At 39.1% G+C, this 15,347-nt stretch overlaps 2 protein-coding genes and 1 long non-coding RNA gene across 3 annotated transcripts; 1 reads left to right on the forward strand and 2 right to left on the reverse strand.

Annotated features, from left to right (window-relative positions):
* Nucleotides 1–936: 936 nt before the first annotated feature.
* LOC112139859 (G2/M phase-specific E3 ubiquitin-protein ligase) lies at nt 937–2,016 on the forward strand. The gene is made up of 4 exons (XM_024262696.1): nt 937–981; nt 1,081–1,145; nt 1,231–1,541; nt 1,616–2,016. Exons 1-4 carry the CDS (start codon nt 937–939, stop codon nt 2,014–2,016), a joined length of 822 nt encoding a protein of 273 aa, XP_024118464.1.
* Nucleotides 2,017–4,048: 2,032 nt separating this feature from the next.
* Nucleotides 4,049–4,945, reverse strand: LOC112139858. The gene is made up of 2 exons (XR_002918068.2): nt 4,565–4,945; nt 4,049–4,432 (listed from the first exon to the last, which is right to left on the reverse strand). It is a non-coding gene; the product is annotated as an uncharacterized LOC112139858 (long non-coding RNA).
* Nucleotides 4,946–7,612: 2,667 nt separating this feature from the next.
* On the reverse strand, nt 7,613–14,307 carry LOC112139856 (gastrula zinc finger protein xFG20-1-like). Its single transcript, XM_024262694.2, has 2 exons — nt 13,870–14,307; nt 7,613–9,188 (listed from the first exon to the last, which is right to left on the reverse strand). Exons 1-2 carry the CDS (start codon nt 14,036–14,038, stop codon nt 8,263–8,265), a joined length of 1,095 nt encoding a protein of 364 aa, XP_024118462.1. The 5' UTR covers nt 14,039–14,307; the 3' UTR covers nt 7,613–8,262.
* Nucleotides 14,308–15,347: the final 1,040 nt, after the last annotated feature.

Raw genomic sequence — 15,347 nt, forward strand, 5'->3', positions numbered from 1 at the left:
CAGTGGGAAGCAGCGTTGCTGACAACTGAGCTAATGTTTGACGCCAACGATGGATGGTAGATGGGTTTAGATGGTTTCTCTGTGTTTGACATCCCCTAATTTCAATTGTTATGAGTCTACAATAAGGAAAAGAAAACTGTATTTTTTAATAGCGAGTCCCTGGAAAAACTCACTATTTATGATATCACTGAAAAAAAAATGAATTGGGAAACTGCAGTCAGTCGACTCGTGTCCTCCAAATCCTCTACCGACGTAAATAACATTTCCTCTGGATTAATCAGCCTCCTCTCTACATGATCCTCTATGAATGAACATGTCATTTTGGTTTCTGAGTGGTGAAAACGTGACGTCTCTAATGTGAATGTTCTCTGAATGTTAATGAGGAACTCATATTTGAACATCTTTAACTTTAAAAAGGGGCGGAGACCGCAGAGAACTCTAAGTTTCCTGAAGAAAACCTGCTACCGACCAGGTTTCATTCACAGACTCAGTTACCATAGTGATTGATTCTGAGTTCAGCTTAACCAGCTTCTCGGAACGGGCTTGGTTTCGCCCACTTTCCCGGGTTTGAGTTATCTCTCTTTCTGGAACTGAAAAAGTTTTGCCGAATTTGGAGTTCACGAACTCAGAGTTCCAACAAAACCTGCTTCTTGGAACGGGCCCCAGGAACGTTTGTTTTGAACATAACTTCTTCTTCTTCTGCGTTTCTGTCAGCTGACAGCAGTAGATACTGATACACAAACCTACAGTGCCCTCTAGTGGTTGTTATTGGGAAACAACCGCCAAAAGGCAACCGGTTTAAGTGGGGAAAATAACAATTATATGAGCCTATTTATGTCTAACAAAATCACATATAAGTCGCTCCTGAGTATAAGTCGCACCCTTGGAAAATCTATGAAAAAAGCGCGACTTATAGTCCGGAAAATACGGTAGGTTATGGAAGAGCCACCAATGATTAGTGAGTCGCAAGAAGTACTGAATGTAGGTCTCATTTTTTGCAACTTATGTTCTAGCACTTGTAGACATGTTACATATAAAAGTAAGTGAGTAAAAGAACTGTTTGGTTTGTGATATCTTTAGGACATACCAGAAACCTTCATTGGTGATTTATTGGAGAACTCTGATGACATCAGTGATTGTTATGAGTAGGTGTCAAAGTAAAACAGTGTCACTAAACCTTGAGCTTTGTCAAGTTAAAAACAAAAATTATTCTTTTTCGCCTGAACACAGGACAAATCTGGTGAGCCTATTGGAACAGCTGCGGTCCCAGGTGTCTCTGGAAACCCCTCCGAGTAGCAACCTCCTAAATATATGCAGAACCGATGTCCTTGATGGTGCTTTAAGGGCCTTCCAAAGAACGCGCTTCAGTCCTTATGGGAGGTTAAGTGTGGTTTTTATGGATGAAATGTCCCAGGCTGAGGGTGCTGTGGATGAGGGAGGCCCTACCAGGGAGTTTTTCAGATTGCTGATGATGAAAATCAGAGACAGCATGCTGTTCTCAGGCCCAGAGGAGGAGAAATACCTCAACTTGGATAGCGATGGTACATGAACACACTTTTACAAAATTGTGATCTATACAATATATAGCTTAATGCATACCATTCAAAAATTTCAGCACTTCAAAGAGGTCTGTATCGGACTTTTGGAGTAATGATCGCTGTCGCGATCGTACATGGAGGGGTGATGCCGGGCTTTTTCTCACAAAAGTTGTATGACAACCTTTGTGAGAGAGAAACACCTGCACCTACCTTAGGTGACATATCAGATCTGGAGCTCCAGAAAAAACTGAGAAAGGTATGTCAGTTCTTTACAGTTTACATATCCATTCCAAATCTCAGTATTGCTGAAGCACAACATGTCGAAGAGGCAAGAGAAGCCATAAATGAAGCAGCAGAAAGCCTGTCTCTACTGGGGTCCTACCGCTACATTACAACGCTGGATGGGAGAGACCAGTTGGTTCAGGCTGCTACCACTTTTTATGTTGAAGGACGGACAATGGAAGCACTTGAACAGTAAGACTTTATGTTGAATAGTTTCATGTTCATGTGCATTCTGAATAATAAACTGCTTTAAAGTAACTACAAACATGAAACTTGTTAACAACTGAACACAAATACATCAGATTCTAGTGGTGAGATGTGCAGTGTTTGATTGTCCAAACAAGAGGTCTAGTGGTGTTATTGAACAGATGTGTATAGCGGTACACACATGGAGCACGTGACTAATGTTGATTATGAAAAAAAAATGGAAGAATGTGGAATAGCAAAAAGTTTTGGATATTTTAGATTTTTATTTAGCTAAACACCAATATGTTTTGCAATTTGACTTATCTGGGTTTGGACTTCTATTGGCCCAGATTTAGCTCCATATTAAAATGTGTGTGTGCAATGCAGCAGTGTACATCTTTGCTGAAGGTATTAAATATGTCCAACATGACCAAATTTAAAATACATGTGAATAACATCAACCCAAAATAGAAACAGAATAACATCTGGTTAACTGGAAGGTCGCTATTTTCAACAAAACATCCAATATTAATGGGACATTCAAAGTCATATTTTGATTTGTGAATGAAACAAATGCAACAAGGCAAGACATTTTGCTGTTGAAATTAGTAAGGTTACGTTTTATTATTCATGTAAAGTTGTGTTCAACAGTGCTGATCAGTCAGCTTTGCTATTCTAAATCCAAACACCGGAAGTAACTATTCACATTTTTGGCCCTGTCACCAATTTTTTCTGACAAAAAAGTGAAACGGGTATATTGAATCAATAATTTTACATCATAAACATTCATCCTTCCGTAGGCTGCCCCAAGATACGTAAGGGCGCAGAGGATGACGACAAGCCTTTTCCGGTGGAGAAAAAAAACCCAAAAAGCTGTATGTTTATTAACAAAAACAATTCTATTTTACAGAAAAAAATCGTGCAGGTTTCAGCGTTTTGAAAGAGCAGTCACTAAGCTGTGAAACGCAGCCATTTGTTGGCTGTTCTATGTAACAGCAAGCAACAGGTTTTTGTCATTTACTGTCTTTAAATTCACACCAAATTATTTATGATTATGAATTTAATTTGAAAATAGTATATTAAATCAATAATTTAACATCATAAATAGTACTCAAATACTAAAATTAGATTACATTACATTTGTTGTTTTTGTAATGTCACAGTTTTTTTTGTCAGCCTCCTTATATATATATACAAACGTGTTTCATATTGATTGTTTTTTTAATACAGATTCGCTGACGGACTTCACACTCTGGGTCTCCTCAGAGAAATAAAAACTCATCCCGTCCTTTTCACTGAAGTCCTCATGAAGAGTAATAAACATCTTACGGCCACAGACATGATGGAGCTGTTTGTGCCTTCATTGTCCATGGTGGGAAGCAAAAGATGGAGGGATGAAAAAAGAACTGAGGGGTACTGGAGGGATTATTTAGTAGATGTTGAAGGTAAATCCTAATCTTCATGTGTATTTTTTATTTATAGCTATTTCTCTCAAGTTACATATTTACATATACATATTTTTATCTTTGCACAAGGAGCATTCAACATCATACTAGAAGATATCCTGGTGTTTGCATCAGGGGCAGACAAAATTCCAGTGTTAGGTTTTAATCCAAAACCAGCACTGGAATTTCTGTTTGATCCAATAAGAAGGTTCCCGGAGGCCAACACTTGTCTTGTCCAAATCAGACTTCCAGTCCTTCCAACATACAGAGCCTTTGCCGAAAAAATGTGTGATGGAATCATTCAGTCGCCAACCTTTGGTGTGGCTTAATTTTGTGTTTTGGTTTGGTGTAATCTTGTTTTTTTCATTTGTAAATATTCATTTTCCTCACACATACATTCGTAAATATTCAGTCGTACTTAGTGGACTCGTAAATGTTTTGTTTATGTTGCCTGTTCAAACAGGCCGTTTTCTCCTACAGTAGTTTTTTTTATACATGATGAATACATGATGAGGCCCACAAAAAATGAGGCCCTCTAATTGTCTCTGTGTTTCTGTTGAGTCATATTCATGTTAATATTGCAATAAACACACCACATTGCCATGAAACCATTGTGTTTATTTTCATATCTGTTAATTACAATGTTAGCTTTCAGTTTTTACCTGTAAGAAGAGGCATTTCTGAAATGCTTTGAAAATGTCAACATCAACTTTGTTAATAAAGCTTTAAGACTCAACATGTAAACATGGAGCCAGTAAAGACCAAGTCCTAAATAAAGCAAGTCCAATATGAACACTTTAAACAGGAGATTCAATTGAACATTAACTTGTTTGGAGGTGATAAAGTGCTAGATGCAGTCCATCTGGATGCTGTATCCCAGTTCATCAGGCCGACACTTGAGGCAGGGATCACAGCTCCTCTTCACTCCCCTCATCAGGCTGATGCAGCAGGTCCAGGAAAAAAATGGCTTTTCCAAAGAACCTGAAATTAAAAAAAAAAAAAGGAGAAGAAGATTAAATCAAAATACCAATTAATGAATATATTCCACATAAATCTCTGAAATCTGACCAAGTGATTTGTTGTTATGCTATTTTCCATGGTGAAATTACTTACTTTACCTTGTAGATCTGCTCTCCGCTCTTCAGGCAACAACTTTTCTGCAACGTCACTTCTGGGAACTCGATCTGCAGGGGAGAAAAAAAAATCCTCTTTATCTTTTAAAATCTTTTCACTTTCTTTTAAGGGTCACACATTTACTATTTCTTTTGATTGCTTCTTTTATTGTTTTATGTAAAGCACTTCGAATTGTTTCTGCACATGAAATGTGTTAAATTAATAAACTTGCCTTTCTCGATAAATAGGAGTTTCAATAAAAAAAACAACTTTTCAAATAAAACAACAAATCGAAACATAAAATAAAGCCAAATTATCTTGGTCTCACACACACACCTATAACACCTTACATAACAACTCAGTATTTACTGTAACAGTCAGGGTTAATCCACTACAGCTGTTCTGACAAAAGTGTTTTCCCTGCCAGAACTTACAGAGACATTGCTGATAATTGTTTTTTTTCCACGTCCTTCGGTCTCCAATCATCCTTCAGATAGAGATTCACAACAAATGCAGCAAAGTTTAAAAAGCACAGAAGAGATTAGCAAACCTAAAGACCCCCGCTAAAGACAACAATCCGGGTGACCAGTGCATTCCCTCCCCTTACACAGTTGGTTTTACCCACTCTCTCTCTCAGCCAATAGGAAGAGGGGCGCTAAGACGGTTCTGCTCAGTGACTGCGCCGAAGAGGACATAACGTCTAGAAGTCGTGATAAAAGCACACTCACGGAGCGCGCAGGGAACGTGCAAACAACGCGATCAGTACATGCATTGAACACGCAGACTACGTGCTAAGTAGACGGTAAATTTTCAAGGCGAAATCAAGGCGAAATCAACACGAAGCAGACACGTCCTGAACGCGTAGAGTACGCGATGACAACGTGCAGAGAACACGTCCATAACGCGAAGGTTCTTCACGATTTTGTCCCTAACGGCTTTCCATACAGCGCAGTCCATTGACAGTTCCAGGTGCACGTGAGAAGCCTGTTCAGTGGTTAAAAGAAAAAGCATTCTAACAAATAAGCATCTGGACCTTTTTCCTGTTTGAAAACACGACAACATCCATTCAAGTTTCTGTCACGGCGCTCACGCTCATGAGACTTCAAGCTCCAAGCTGCAAAAGTGCGTCTGTAAATGAGGTGATGAGGAAAGGAGGAGGAGCTACTGCAAGATAGCTTATGACCTGCAGTTTATAAAGCGCTTTGACGCTGCGGCACCTCTCGGTGCGCCGTCTGTGCAGCGCTCAGATCAGACACTTCATACCAAGAAGCGCATTTATTTAGAAAAAAGTGTTTCCATTACAGTTTTGTGAAAAATGTCTATTTCCATACGCCCCAAACACCGACTCCTCTAAGCGCAAAAACTTTTTTTCGAAAAATGCGAGTTTTTTCAAAGTTGTGCGTGTTTCCATTAGATACATAGATAAGATACTTTATTAATCTCTGCAGAGAGAAATTCCCTGTCTGGTAGCTCAACCATGCACACCAGCAGTCACACTAAAAAGACATAAGATCAACAACTCAGTAAAATAAAGCATAGATAAACAGGACATGAACATAATAAAAACATGAGTGAGATAAATAGGAATACTAAAAAGTACCTCAAAATAGGAATGATAAAATAAATAAATAGAAAGTACAGACTAAATAAAATGTGCAGAATAAATAAATTAAATGTGCAGATAAAATGCAAATACAATAAAATATGCTTTAACATGTGCAGTCAGAAGTGCCTGTAATAAAACCTCATGGCAGTCGGGATGAAAGACCTCCTGAACCTCTCTGTTCTGCAGCGCAGAGAGATGAACCTCTGACTGCGACTGCTTCTCTGAGAGGCCAGGGTCATGTGCAGTGGGTTCTTTTTGTTTTTAATCCAGAGGAAATGTTATTTACGTCGGTAGAGGATTTGGAGGACACGAGTCGACTGACTGCAGTTTCTTGATTCATTTTTATTTCAGCGATATTATAAATAGTGAGTTTTTCCAGGGACTCGCTATTAAAAAATACAGTTTTCTTTTCCTTATTTTAAACCCTTAAGAATAGAAATTATGGAATTTCAAACACCGAGAAAGCATCTCAACTCATTTACCGTCCACCACTTGTGTCAAATATTAGCTTTGTCATCAGCAACGCTGCCCTTCTCTGCGGAGTTTGCGAGTTCGATTCCCAGCTACGGAAATTGTTTTTACGCTTAACAAAAAGAATTCGGCGGATATTTTTGAAGTCTTGAGAATTAAAATTAAATAAATGCTTTTTTAACATATGTCAGACAGCTACAGTTTCTTTTTAGCGTGCAGTGATATCCGTGTGTGTAGGTGGGGGGGGGTTACCAAGACTGGTCATTCATGCGATTACGGAGATTACTGGTTAAATTAGTAACAGATCAAAAACCATTCCTTACTCAACAAGAGACAAAATAACCTTCCTGACATTATTTATTCATTATTAGAAATGATTCAAATAACTGCAGATATTTTCTCTCTGTTCTACCGCTGCAGCTGTGTTGCTTTTCTTGATGAAAATGTTCTCCTATAGTCGCATATGCTTGCAGGAACTTATCAATTTCCGCCGCCGGAAGTACGAAACTCAGGTGTTTGTTCCCGTTGCCATGGTGAATCGTGCTGTCTTTGCTCCATTGATCAGGGCTTTTTATGGTCGCGACGCTCACACCTGATTCTGGTTCTGACAACTTCAAGTTGATTGAATCAAACATTTTCAGCTGTTCTGGAACCGAAAACCCTGAGTTTGAGAATTTAGAGTCCAGTGACTCTAACTCTAAATTTGTTGAACCTGCTTCTTGGAACGGGCCCCAGAGGCTCAGTCCTGAGTTCAGCAGTCAGAACTGGACTTGAGGAGTCCAGCTTTGGAACCTGCAGAGAACCAACAAACAGCAGAAAGCCACACTGTGGGAAAGACTCCACACTTCTGACTGATGTTCACGTCCACTTTATTCTTCACAGGAAAGATTGGAACAGAACACTGAGAACTAAAAAGAACACAAAAACACTTCTAATCTCTACTAGAAAACAGAATTCACAACAACACAAGACAGAAATGACAGTCTTTTACTATCCATCTCTTCCTTACTACAATTTGAAGATAATAATTTCTTCACACTCAACAACATTTGCTACGAAATGTTGTCATTTTTTTAAAAAATATTAATGAAAGCTTCAAAGATCGCGTTATACTTGTCAGACAATATTTACAATGTTTTTAATGTTGTCATAGTATCACAGATTTACACAACATACACAATGTTTCAGCATAAACTACAATCACAAAGGTCAACGCAAACATTTTAAAGCGAAAAATTGTAATAAAAAATGTAAAGTAATCTAATAAAACCAACAATTTGAGCAATGCTTTTAAAATGTCCATCATGTCTTTTAAAATCGAATTCATAAACTATACAAAAAGTGATAATATCTTCAAAACTGGAAAAAGTCATTCCAGAGCTGAAGATTTAGTTGTTAAGATACACAAAAAAATGAATTTCCTGGAAAGGTAAAATATTAAAAAAGTAAAACTCACATAGTAAAGAATCATACAAATATAAATGGATTAATCCTAAACATGCAGTAATTCATTTTGAGGATTGTGGCTTATAGACAATGAAACTCTAAAGATTTGTCTTAGAAAATATGATTATTACATCACAAAAACAAATAAATCAAATTTTAACTAAACTCTGACATTTTATTCAAGAACACACTGTTTTCTTTTCATCCTCATGTGCCTTTTGAGGCTAAATGCATGACCAAATCTTTTATTACATTTTTGACAACAAAAAGGTTTCTCTCCTGTATGAGTTCTCATGTGTGATTTGAAATTATACATTTGACTAAAACTTTTATCACAGTCTTTACAGTAAAAAGGCTTCTCTCCAGTATGAGTTCTCATATGCCTTTTGAGGCTAAATGCATGACGAAAGCTTTTATTACATTGACAATTAAAAGGTTTTTCTCCTGTATGAGTTTTCATGTGTGAGTTGAGACTCGACATTTGACTAAAACCTTCATCACATTCCTGACAATAAAAAGGCTTTTCTCCATTATGAGTTCTAGCGTGTCTTCTGAAACCAGATAGGTCTCTAAAACTTTTATCACTGTGATCATTTTCCTGATGAGAAGGAATCTCCATCAAGGTATCAATCTCCTGCTTTAGATCAAGCTGCTCTGCATCCTGACTGATGCAGATGTGTTCTTGCTCCTCTTTAACCCATGGAAGTTCTGGTTTCTTCTGTTCCTCTTTAATTCGTGGAGATTCTTGTTTTTCCTGTTCATCTTTAATCTGAGGTTGTTGTTCTTCTTGCTCCTCTTTAACCCATGGAAGTTCTGGTTTCTCATGTTCCTCTTTAATCTGAGTTTCTGTTTCTTCCTGTTTCATTTCAACCTGTGGAGGTTCTGGTTCTTTCAGTTCCTCTTTAATCTGTGGAGGTTCTGGTTTCTGCTCTTCCTCTTTAATCTGAGTTTCTGTTTCTTCCTGTTTCATTTCAATCTGTGGAGGTTCTGGTTCTTTCAGTTCCTCTTTAGTCTGTGGAGGTTCTAGATCCTCTTGTTCCTCTCTGAAGTTCCTCTGCTGGTTGCAGAGATCCTCTTCAGTCACCCAATGCTGGGGAAGGACTGCAGGGACACAAACATAAGAATGAGTCCTTTTAAAGAACTTTGTGTATTATTAACCATGCATCCACCCATCCATCCAACTTCTTAACCTGCATCATCCAGTTTGGGGCCATGGGGCTTGTAGAGCTTAACCTGGCTACTGTTGGGCAAAGACAGGGTACACCCTGGACAGGTTGCCTGTCTGTCACATGGCAAATATGGCTGCCACAAACAATTATTTTAATAGTCGACTAATCTTTGATTAAGGCTGTGGATTATTACTTAGGTGACGATCCGATTCGATTCACGAATCAAGGTAAACGATTCACGTATCGAACCACGATTCTTACTATTTAAAATATTGTGTTTTGGGTTGTTGCTTTGCTAATATCTGTTGACTGGATGTGGGAAAATTCAAGTAATACATATATAAATACCATCACTTTTACATTTTATTTAGAGAAGGACTCAACAAGACAAATAAAACCACAAAGATTTTGAAAAAAAAGAAGCAATATTTATTACTTTAGACATAGTATCACTTAAAAGTTCTTCTATCAACTTCCAACTTCAACAGTAAACAAACCACAAACTTATCTGTCGTTTTGCTCAGTTTAACAACAAATCGTTAAATGATGGCAGAAAGTTAAGACATATCATCACCTTAATAAAAATGACTATTTCAAAATGATTACTGCCCTTTAACCAACAACAGTATTTGCCACAGCAACACTTCAAACTGTAAAGGAAGTTAAAGCCCACTTATTAAGAAATTGTGAAGTACTGCTGCCCAGTCCTTGTCTTCAGAAATATGAGCTGATTAACATGTTCTGACAAGATCGAGTACATGTTACAATGTCTCCAGCGGTGGAGAATATTCTCTCTGAAGCTACAGAACTAGCTTGTGCACAAAGTGAGATTTTTACCAGTTATGATAAGAGGGGGAAGATTTGCATTCCAAAACTGCACTGGCTGAGTGCTGAGTGGACGGTAGTTTAGTTCTTCTCTATATATGGACATTTCTCTGGTTATTTGTTCTTCCAGTGACATAGGTGGTTCAGTTTTACAAGTGATAACATTATCTCTTTATTTTGAAGTCCTTGCCATGCCTCTTCTGGAGCTTTGTCTTCTACTCTGGGATCAGGAGCGGAGCTTGGCCTCTTCAAGAAAATGAACTAGACTTTAATCTGTGTACCTTTTTTTCCAAGTATTGGAGTTGGCTTGTTGGACTTTTTGGTGGAAGGAAGCGTCATCTTTCTCAGGAACATAAATCTCCTTCATTTTCCAGAGGAACAATAAGTCTAACTGTGGGACTCTGGTCAGCCAACAGTGCTACAGTGGCTTGATACATTGGTTCCATTAATTCCAAGAACTGTTCACACTGCTAGACTTTGTTTGGACCGAGAATGGCTGCTGCGTGTGCTAACTATTATCCTCATGTTGCTTCCTGAAAGATTCATCAGTGAGCGTTGCCAGAATCACCACTTGTTGCAAAAACCTTTCAACTATCAAGAAACTACTGTTCCAGTGGGTTTTTACATCAATGGTCAGCTTGTTTTCTGGTAGTTGGAGCATCTTTTGTTTTTTTTTTATGCAAAGGCCAGGAAATCACCCTTTTAATAATCAGTGTAGTCACGACTCTTCACCTAAGCATGACAGCCCTATATTGCTACGCCTCTTTAGAAACATCACAAACATCCAAACAGAACACCACCGTCCTCTCAACACAAGCTAACGCAGCTAGCCTGCTAGAGCCTCGTTCTCTTTACTGTCAGGATGATGTTTTAGGACAGCTAAAAGGAGCAGACCATGAGTGAGAAGAATGAGTTTATTTTCACCGGGAAACAGTCTATGGGATTTGTGGCGAATAGTGTAGGAGCTCCTCCAAGCCAGCAGGTGGCGCAGGTTCTTTGGGAGATGACGTCACCGCAGCGCAGGACAATGCGAGGAGGCAAGAAGAGGCAGAGACGAGAGGAGCCGAAGAGCTAAGACGAGCAGGGAAGATAAGAGGCATCAGGCAAGAAGAAATACTCTGGATTGCTGGAGAGAGGTCTGGGCTTGAGGGAGGATGAAGGCTGAGACGATGCTTGTGACAGGCTGAGACTGGGCGAGGAAGCTCGGCGAGGAACGGCGCTGAGCAGACGAGCCGGCTGGTTGTAATCTCTGAGCGGAGAAGCTGAGACGTTCCGGCAACAAGGAGCCAACAGGAGAGATCTTAAGAAGGGACAGGACCAGGTGTCTCTCATCAAGCTTGATCACTCCACCCAACAGTCAGGTGAGAGGCGGGGCGGACATGACAGTTTACTTCCCGGTCAGGATAGGAACGTCATACAAAACAAACTCAAAGCTAAAACTCAGTGTCTTAAATATTACATTCTGCAAATTATAACAATTGAAACTCTGGATCTGATTTTTTTTATGTTGTTATCTGTTCAAGAAAAAAAAACCCTAAGTAAAGGTTAAAAGTCGTTTATAATAGAAAAGAAACTTAATAAAGCCATCTTCTCAGTTTTATTTTAATCTTTTACTGCGTCACAAAGCCACAAATTTAAATGAAATACTTCAAAATAAAGTTTTGAACAGCAATTATTGGTTTAAAATCATTGTGATTGAAATCGGTTAATCAGAAGAATTGATTTCATATTTAATTAACCACACAAACTATTAATCACATGACAGCACTGATCAGTATGTTACGCTGCTATTTGAGGAAAAGGGGGGGGGGCTGCCCAGTGGGGGTGTGAATGTTTCCCTCTCACACGATTTGATAAGCATCTCAATACATGGTCCATGAATCCACACATAAAGGGTTCAACAAACAATACAGTCCAATCTTTTGACCAAAAAACGCTAAAATCCAGATATTTCTTATTCGTTTGGTATTTAGAGTTATAAATAGCTATATAGCATTACCTGTGACAATGCTAGTGTGAATGCTGTTAGCTGAAGATGCTACAGCTGATAGCTCAAATACTGAAAATGATTTCTGAAAACTTCAACGGAGAAACGCAAAGTTTGAAGCTTTCAAACACCCATCTGCTGAAAGAGCTGAATAGATGAAGGTGTTAAAGAGCTACAGACGGACAAAAACCATACAGAAGACAAACGGATCGCTATAGAGTGAATGCTCCACAGCATTCACACAATAACCGACGGCATTTGACAGAGAAATCTGTTCCAGTTTGACTTGGAAGAAACAAGCTTATGATTGGACGTCTTTTTGTTTGCATCGCATTTACGCAAAAGAGAGAAAGACGTTAGAAAAAAAAAAAAAACAAGAGAGACTGCAGTTTGCCAGTAATCAATGAACAACGTCTGGATTAATTTTATGTCTTTTAACCAACATAACCTTGTTTGTATCTGTGGTTTTTAAAGGATACTGCAGTCGATCAATTTTCAATACTTTATTTTTTCCATCCCAACCCGATACTGCCGTTACTCCCACTGCCTGATCGCTTTTTCAATACATATCTAATATCTTTTACATCTTCTTCTGCACAGCCATTTATTAGAATGACTGGTGGAAGGAGTCACAGTATGAAAATCCATCCATCCATCCATTTTCTTGACCGCTTTGTCCCTTTCGGGGTCGCGGGGTGCCGGAGCCTAACCCGGCTACTGATGGGCGAAGGCGGGGTACACCCTGGACAGGTCGCCAGTGTGTCACAGGGCCTCAATCACACACATTCACTCTCACATTCATACCTAGGGGCGATTCAGAGTCACCAATTAACCTATGAAGCATGTATGAAAAACAATATAAAAAACAAGCTACAATATATGTTATTTTTATCAGCATCTGCCTCTTTTTAATCTAGTGAGTCGATTTTAAACTGGTTGTTCTGGCTCAGATGCAGTCACACTGCTCTGTCTTCAGCATTATCCCGCTGCAGCACGCACAGCATAATATGATTGGTTATCAAATCAAACACAGGAAATCAGAAGCTGAAACTGTTGCAGAGTTCAATGGCAGACGGTGTGGAGAAACGCGTGTGTACGCCTGTTTAGAAACACAGAAAACTCTCCTGAAATGATGACAAACATCTGAATCATCTGCATGTCACATAACTAGCTGCCAGGGCTGGAACACAAATGCATGTAGACGTTCATGAATGAAGAGAATTTTTAGAGGAGATTATTAACATGAACAATGAGAATGGAGTTGTTTGGTTTGGAGTTGTCCTTTTTTAGGTCTTTGTTTTATTTTTCCTGAATTCAAACATTCACACAGATGTTTAAATAAGCACCTTCTTCTCTCATTTTCAAATGTAATTTCTCCCTGTCTTTATTTTCAGGAATAAATTAATTAAAATTGAATTTTTACAATCAAGTTTCAGTTCAAGTCCCACTCTGATCATCTTTAGATCTGTGGTTAAAGTGTTCCAGAGCTCTTTTCATCATGATGATGCTGTTTCTAGACAAAATAATAATAAAAATGTGACATAGTTTCTGCAGAGCACCAGGAGTTCATTAGAAATTCACCTCTAACTTGTGGGCGGGACCACTGGAGTGGAGTAAGCCTGTCCTGACTTCCCATCATCCATCTGTTTATCTCCTGCTTACAGCCCCTCACAACCTCAAGCTAACATTAGCAATGAAGCTAAAATGGCAGCAATATTGGAGCTATCCAGTTTGGATCCAGATAGCAGCTCAGACGAGGAAAACAAAGATGTTGATGGATGTTTGTCTGCAGTGAACATACCTGCAATGTGGAGCTGAAGCTGCGGGTTCCAGGTGATATCCATCAGTCTGCTCTGACCACAGAGCTCCTCATTTTCATTCTGGACGATGGTTCCTTCACAGAGTCTGAAGGTTTCTTCAGCAGCAGAAAGTTGTTCTCTGTCAGAATCTTTCTGAGCAAATGAAGACATGGTTCCTGCAGCTGCAGAAGATCTTCAGCTCCAACAAACACCAAAGTCCTCTGAACAGCAGCAGCTCCGATCATCTGCTAGTCTCACAATCACAGAAAAAAGCTCCAAACAGAAACTTTTCTCCTGCTTTGAGATTTCCCTGAAAGTTCCTATGATCCTGCAGGAGTCAGTTCTGTTCAGCCTGCAGACAAACAGAAAAGACTCTGGAAGCTTCCACATGGAAACTTCCAGACAAAGGAATCCAAGCAACAACATCTGATTGGTTCCTTTTGGAGGGAAAGCTGCAGCACTCTTTCTGTGATTGGTTCAGCCGTCCCTCCCCCACTAGTCCACTGCACAGGGGTCAACATTCCAGGGGGGGTTGGTCATCTCATCTTCAGACTTGTTTGAGCAGAAACCTGAATGTAACATCAGAACTGACTACAACTGCTGCTGTTTTCAGAAGTCTTGTTCTCCTCTTCCAGCTGAACTCTCCTCATGAGTTTGAGTGTTTGGAACAGACCTACAGTACAACAGTGAAAATCTACATGGATGTCGACGATGAGAGGATGAAACAGGAGATTTACAGGAGTTTCTTTAGGAACTCAGCACAGGAGCTGCAAGGCCTGATGGGAAATCTTTCCTCCTACTTTGACATGAAGGAAACTCCTTCAAACAGGAAGGAATTCTAAACTGGTCAGAATAATGATGTAAAGTCTGAACAGAGAAAGTGATGTTTACATCCAAAATAAAACCAAGGTCATTTCCTGTTTTTACAAACATGTAAAAAGGAGTGATTCCTTCAAAGTGCATCTGAAAAACAGGTTTCCAGCTTCACTCTGTTCTTCTGGAGGATGATGCTTCTCAAAGTCCTCCATGTTGGACTGTCAGCCTCCAGGAAGACTTTCTTCGGGACGCTTTAAAACTCAGAGACTCTGGAACAAAGTTTTTGAAAGAACACATAGACTGTAAAAATAATGGACTGAGCGAGGACTGAGGTCCCCCATTGGAAATGCATTACTTCCTCTCCTCGCAAAAGTAGGCCGCCGCTTTCACCGTCACTTCCTGAAACGGATACCGCCATTTGCAACCCAACTTCAGCGATTGGTCTGAGTCATACACTGTAAATCCCATTTCAACAATTTAGTTATTCTAATGTGTTATTGTGATTCAACTGAACAAGATCTTGGTCATGTTGTTCATATAAATGATAAAATTAAGTCAAACACATCTCAACTAAACAAAAATTCTCAAAATGAAATATCATTATCAATTGATTTAGCAATTTGAGTTGAATCAACTTTTCTGCTTTTGGCCCTTACGATATGTT

Source organism: Oryzias melastigma, unplaced genomic scaffold (assembly GCF_002922805.2).
Source record: "Oryzias melastigma strain HK-1 unplaced genomic scaffold, ASM292280v2 sc00333, whole genome shotgun sequence".
Lineage (NCBI taxonomy): Eukaryota > Metazoa > Chordata > Actinopteri > Beloniformes > Adrianichthyidae > Oryzias > Oryzias melastigma.

Coding starts and splice junctions, on each gene's coding strand:
- LOC112139859 (XM_024262696.1), top strand. CDS start 937: ATGGAAGAGCCACCAATGATTAGTGAGTCGCAAGAAGTACTGAAT. Junction 982..1,080: donor AGTCGCAAGAAGTACTGAAT/GTAGGTCTCATT, acceptor TGATATCTTTAG/GACATACCAGAAACCTTCAT. Junction 1,542..1,615: donor CCTCAACTTGGATAGCGATG/GTACATGAACAC, acceptor CAAAAATTTCAG/CACTTCAAAGAGGTCTGTAT.
- LOC112139856 (XM_024262694.2), bottom strand. CDS start 14,038: ATGTCTTCATTTGCTCAGAAAGATTCTGACAGAGAACAACTTTCTGCT. Junction 9,189..13,869: donor GCTTCAGCTCCACATTGCAG/GTATGTTCACTG, acceptor GTGTCCCTGCAG/TCCTTCCCCAGCATTGGGTG.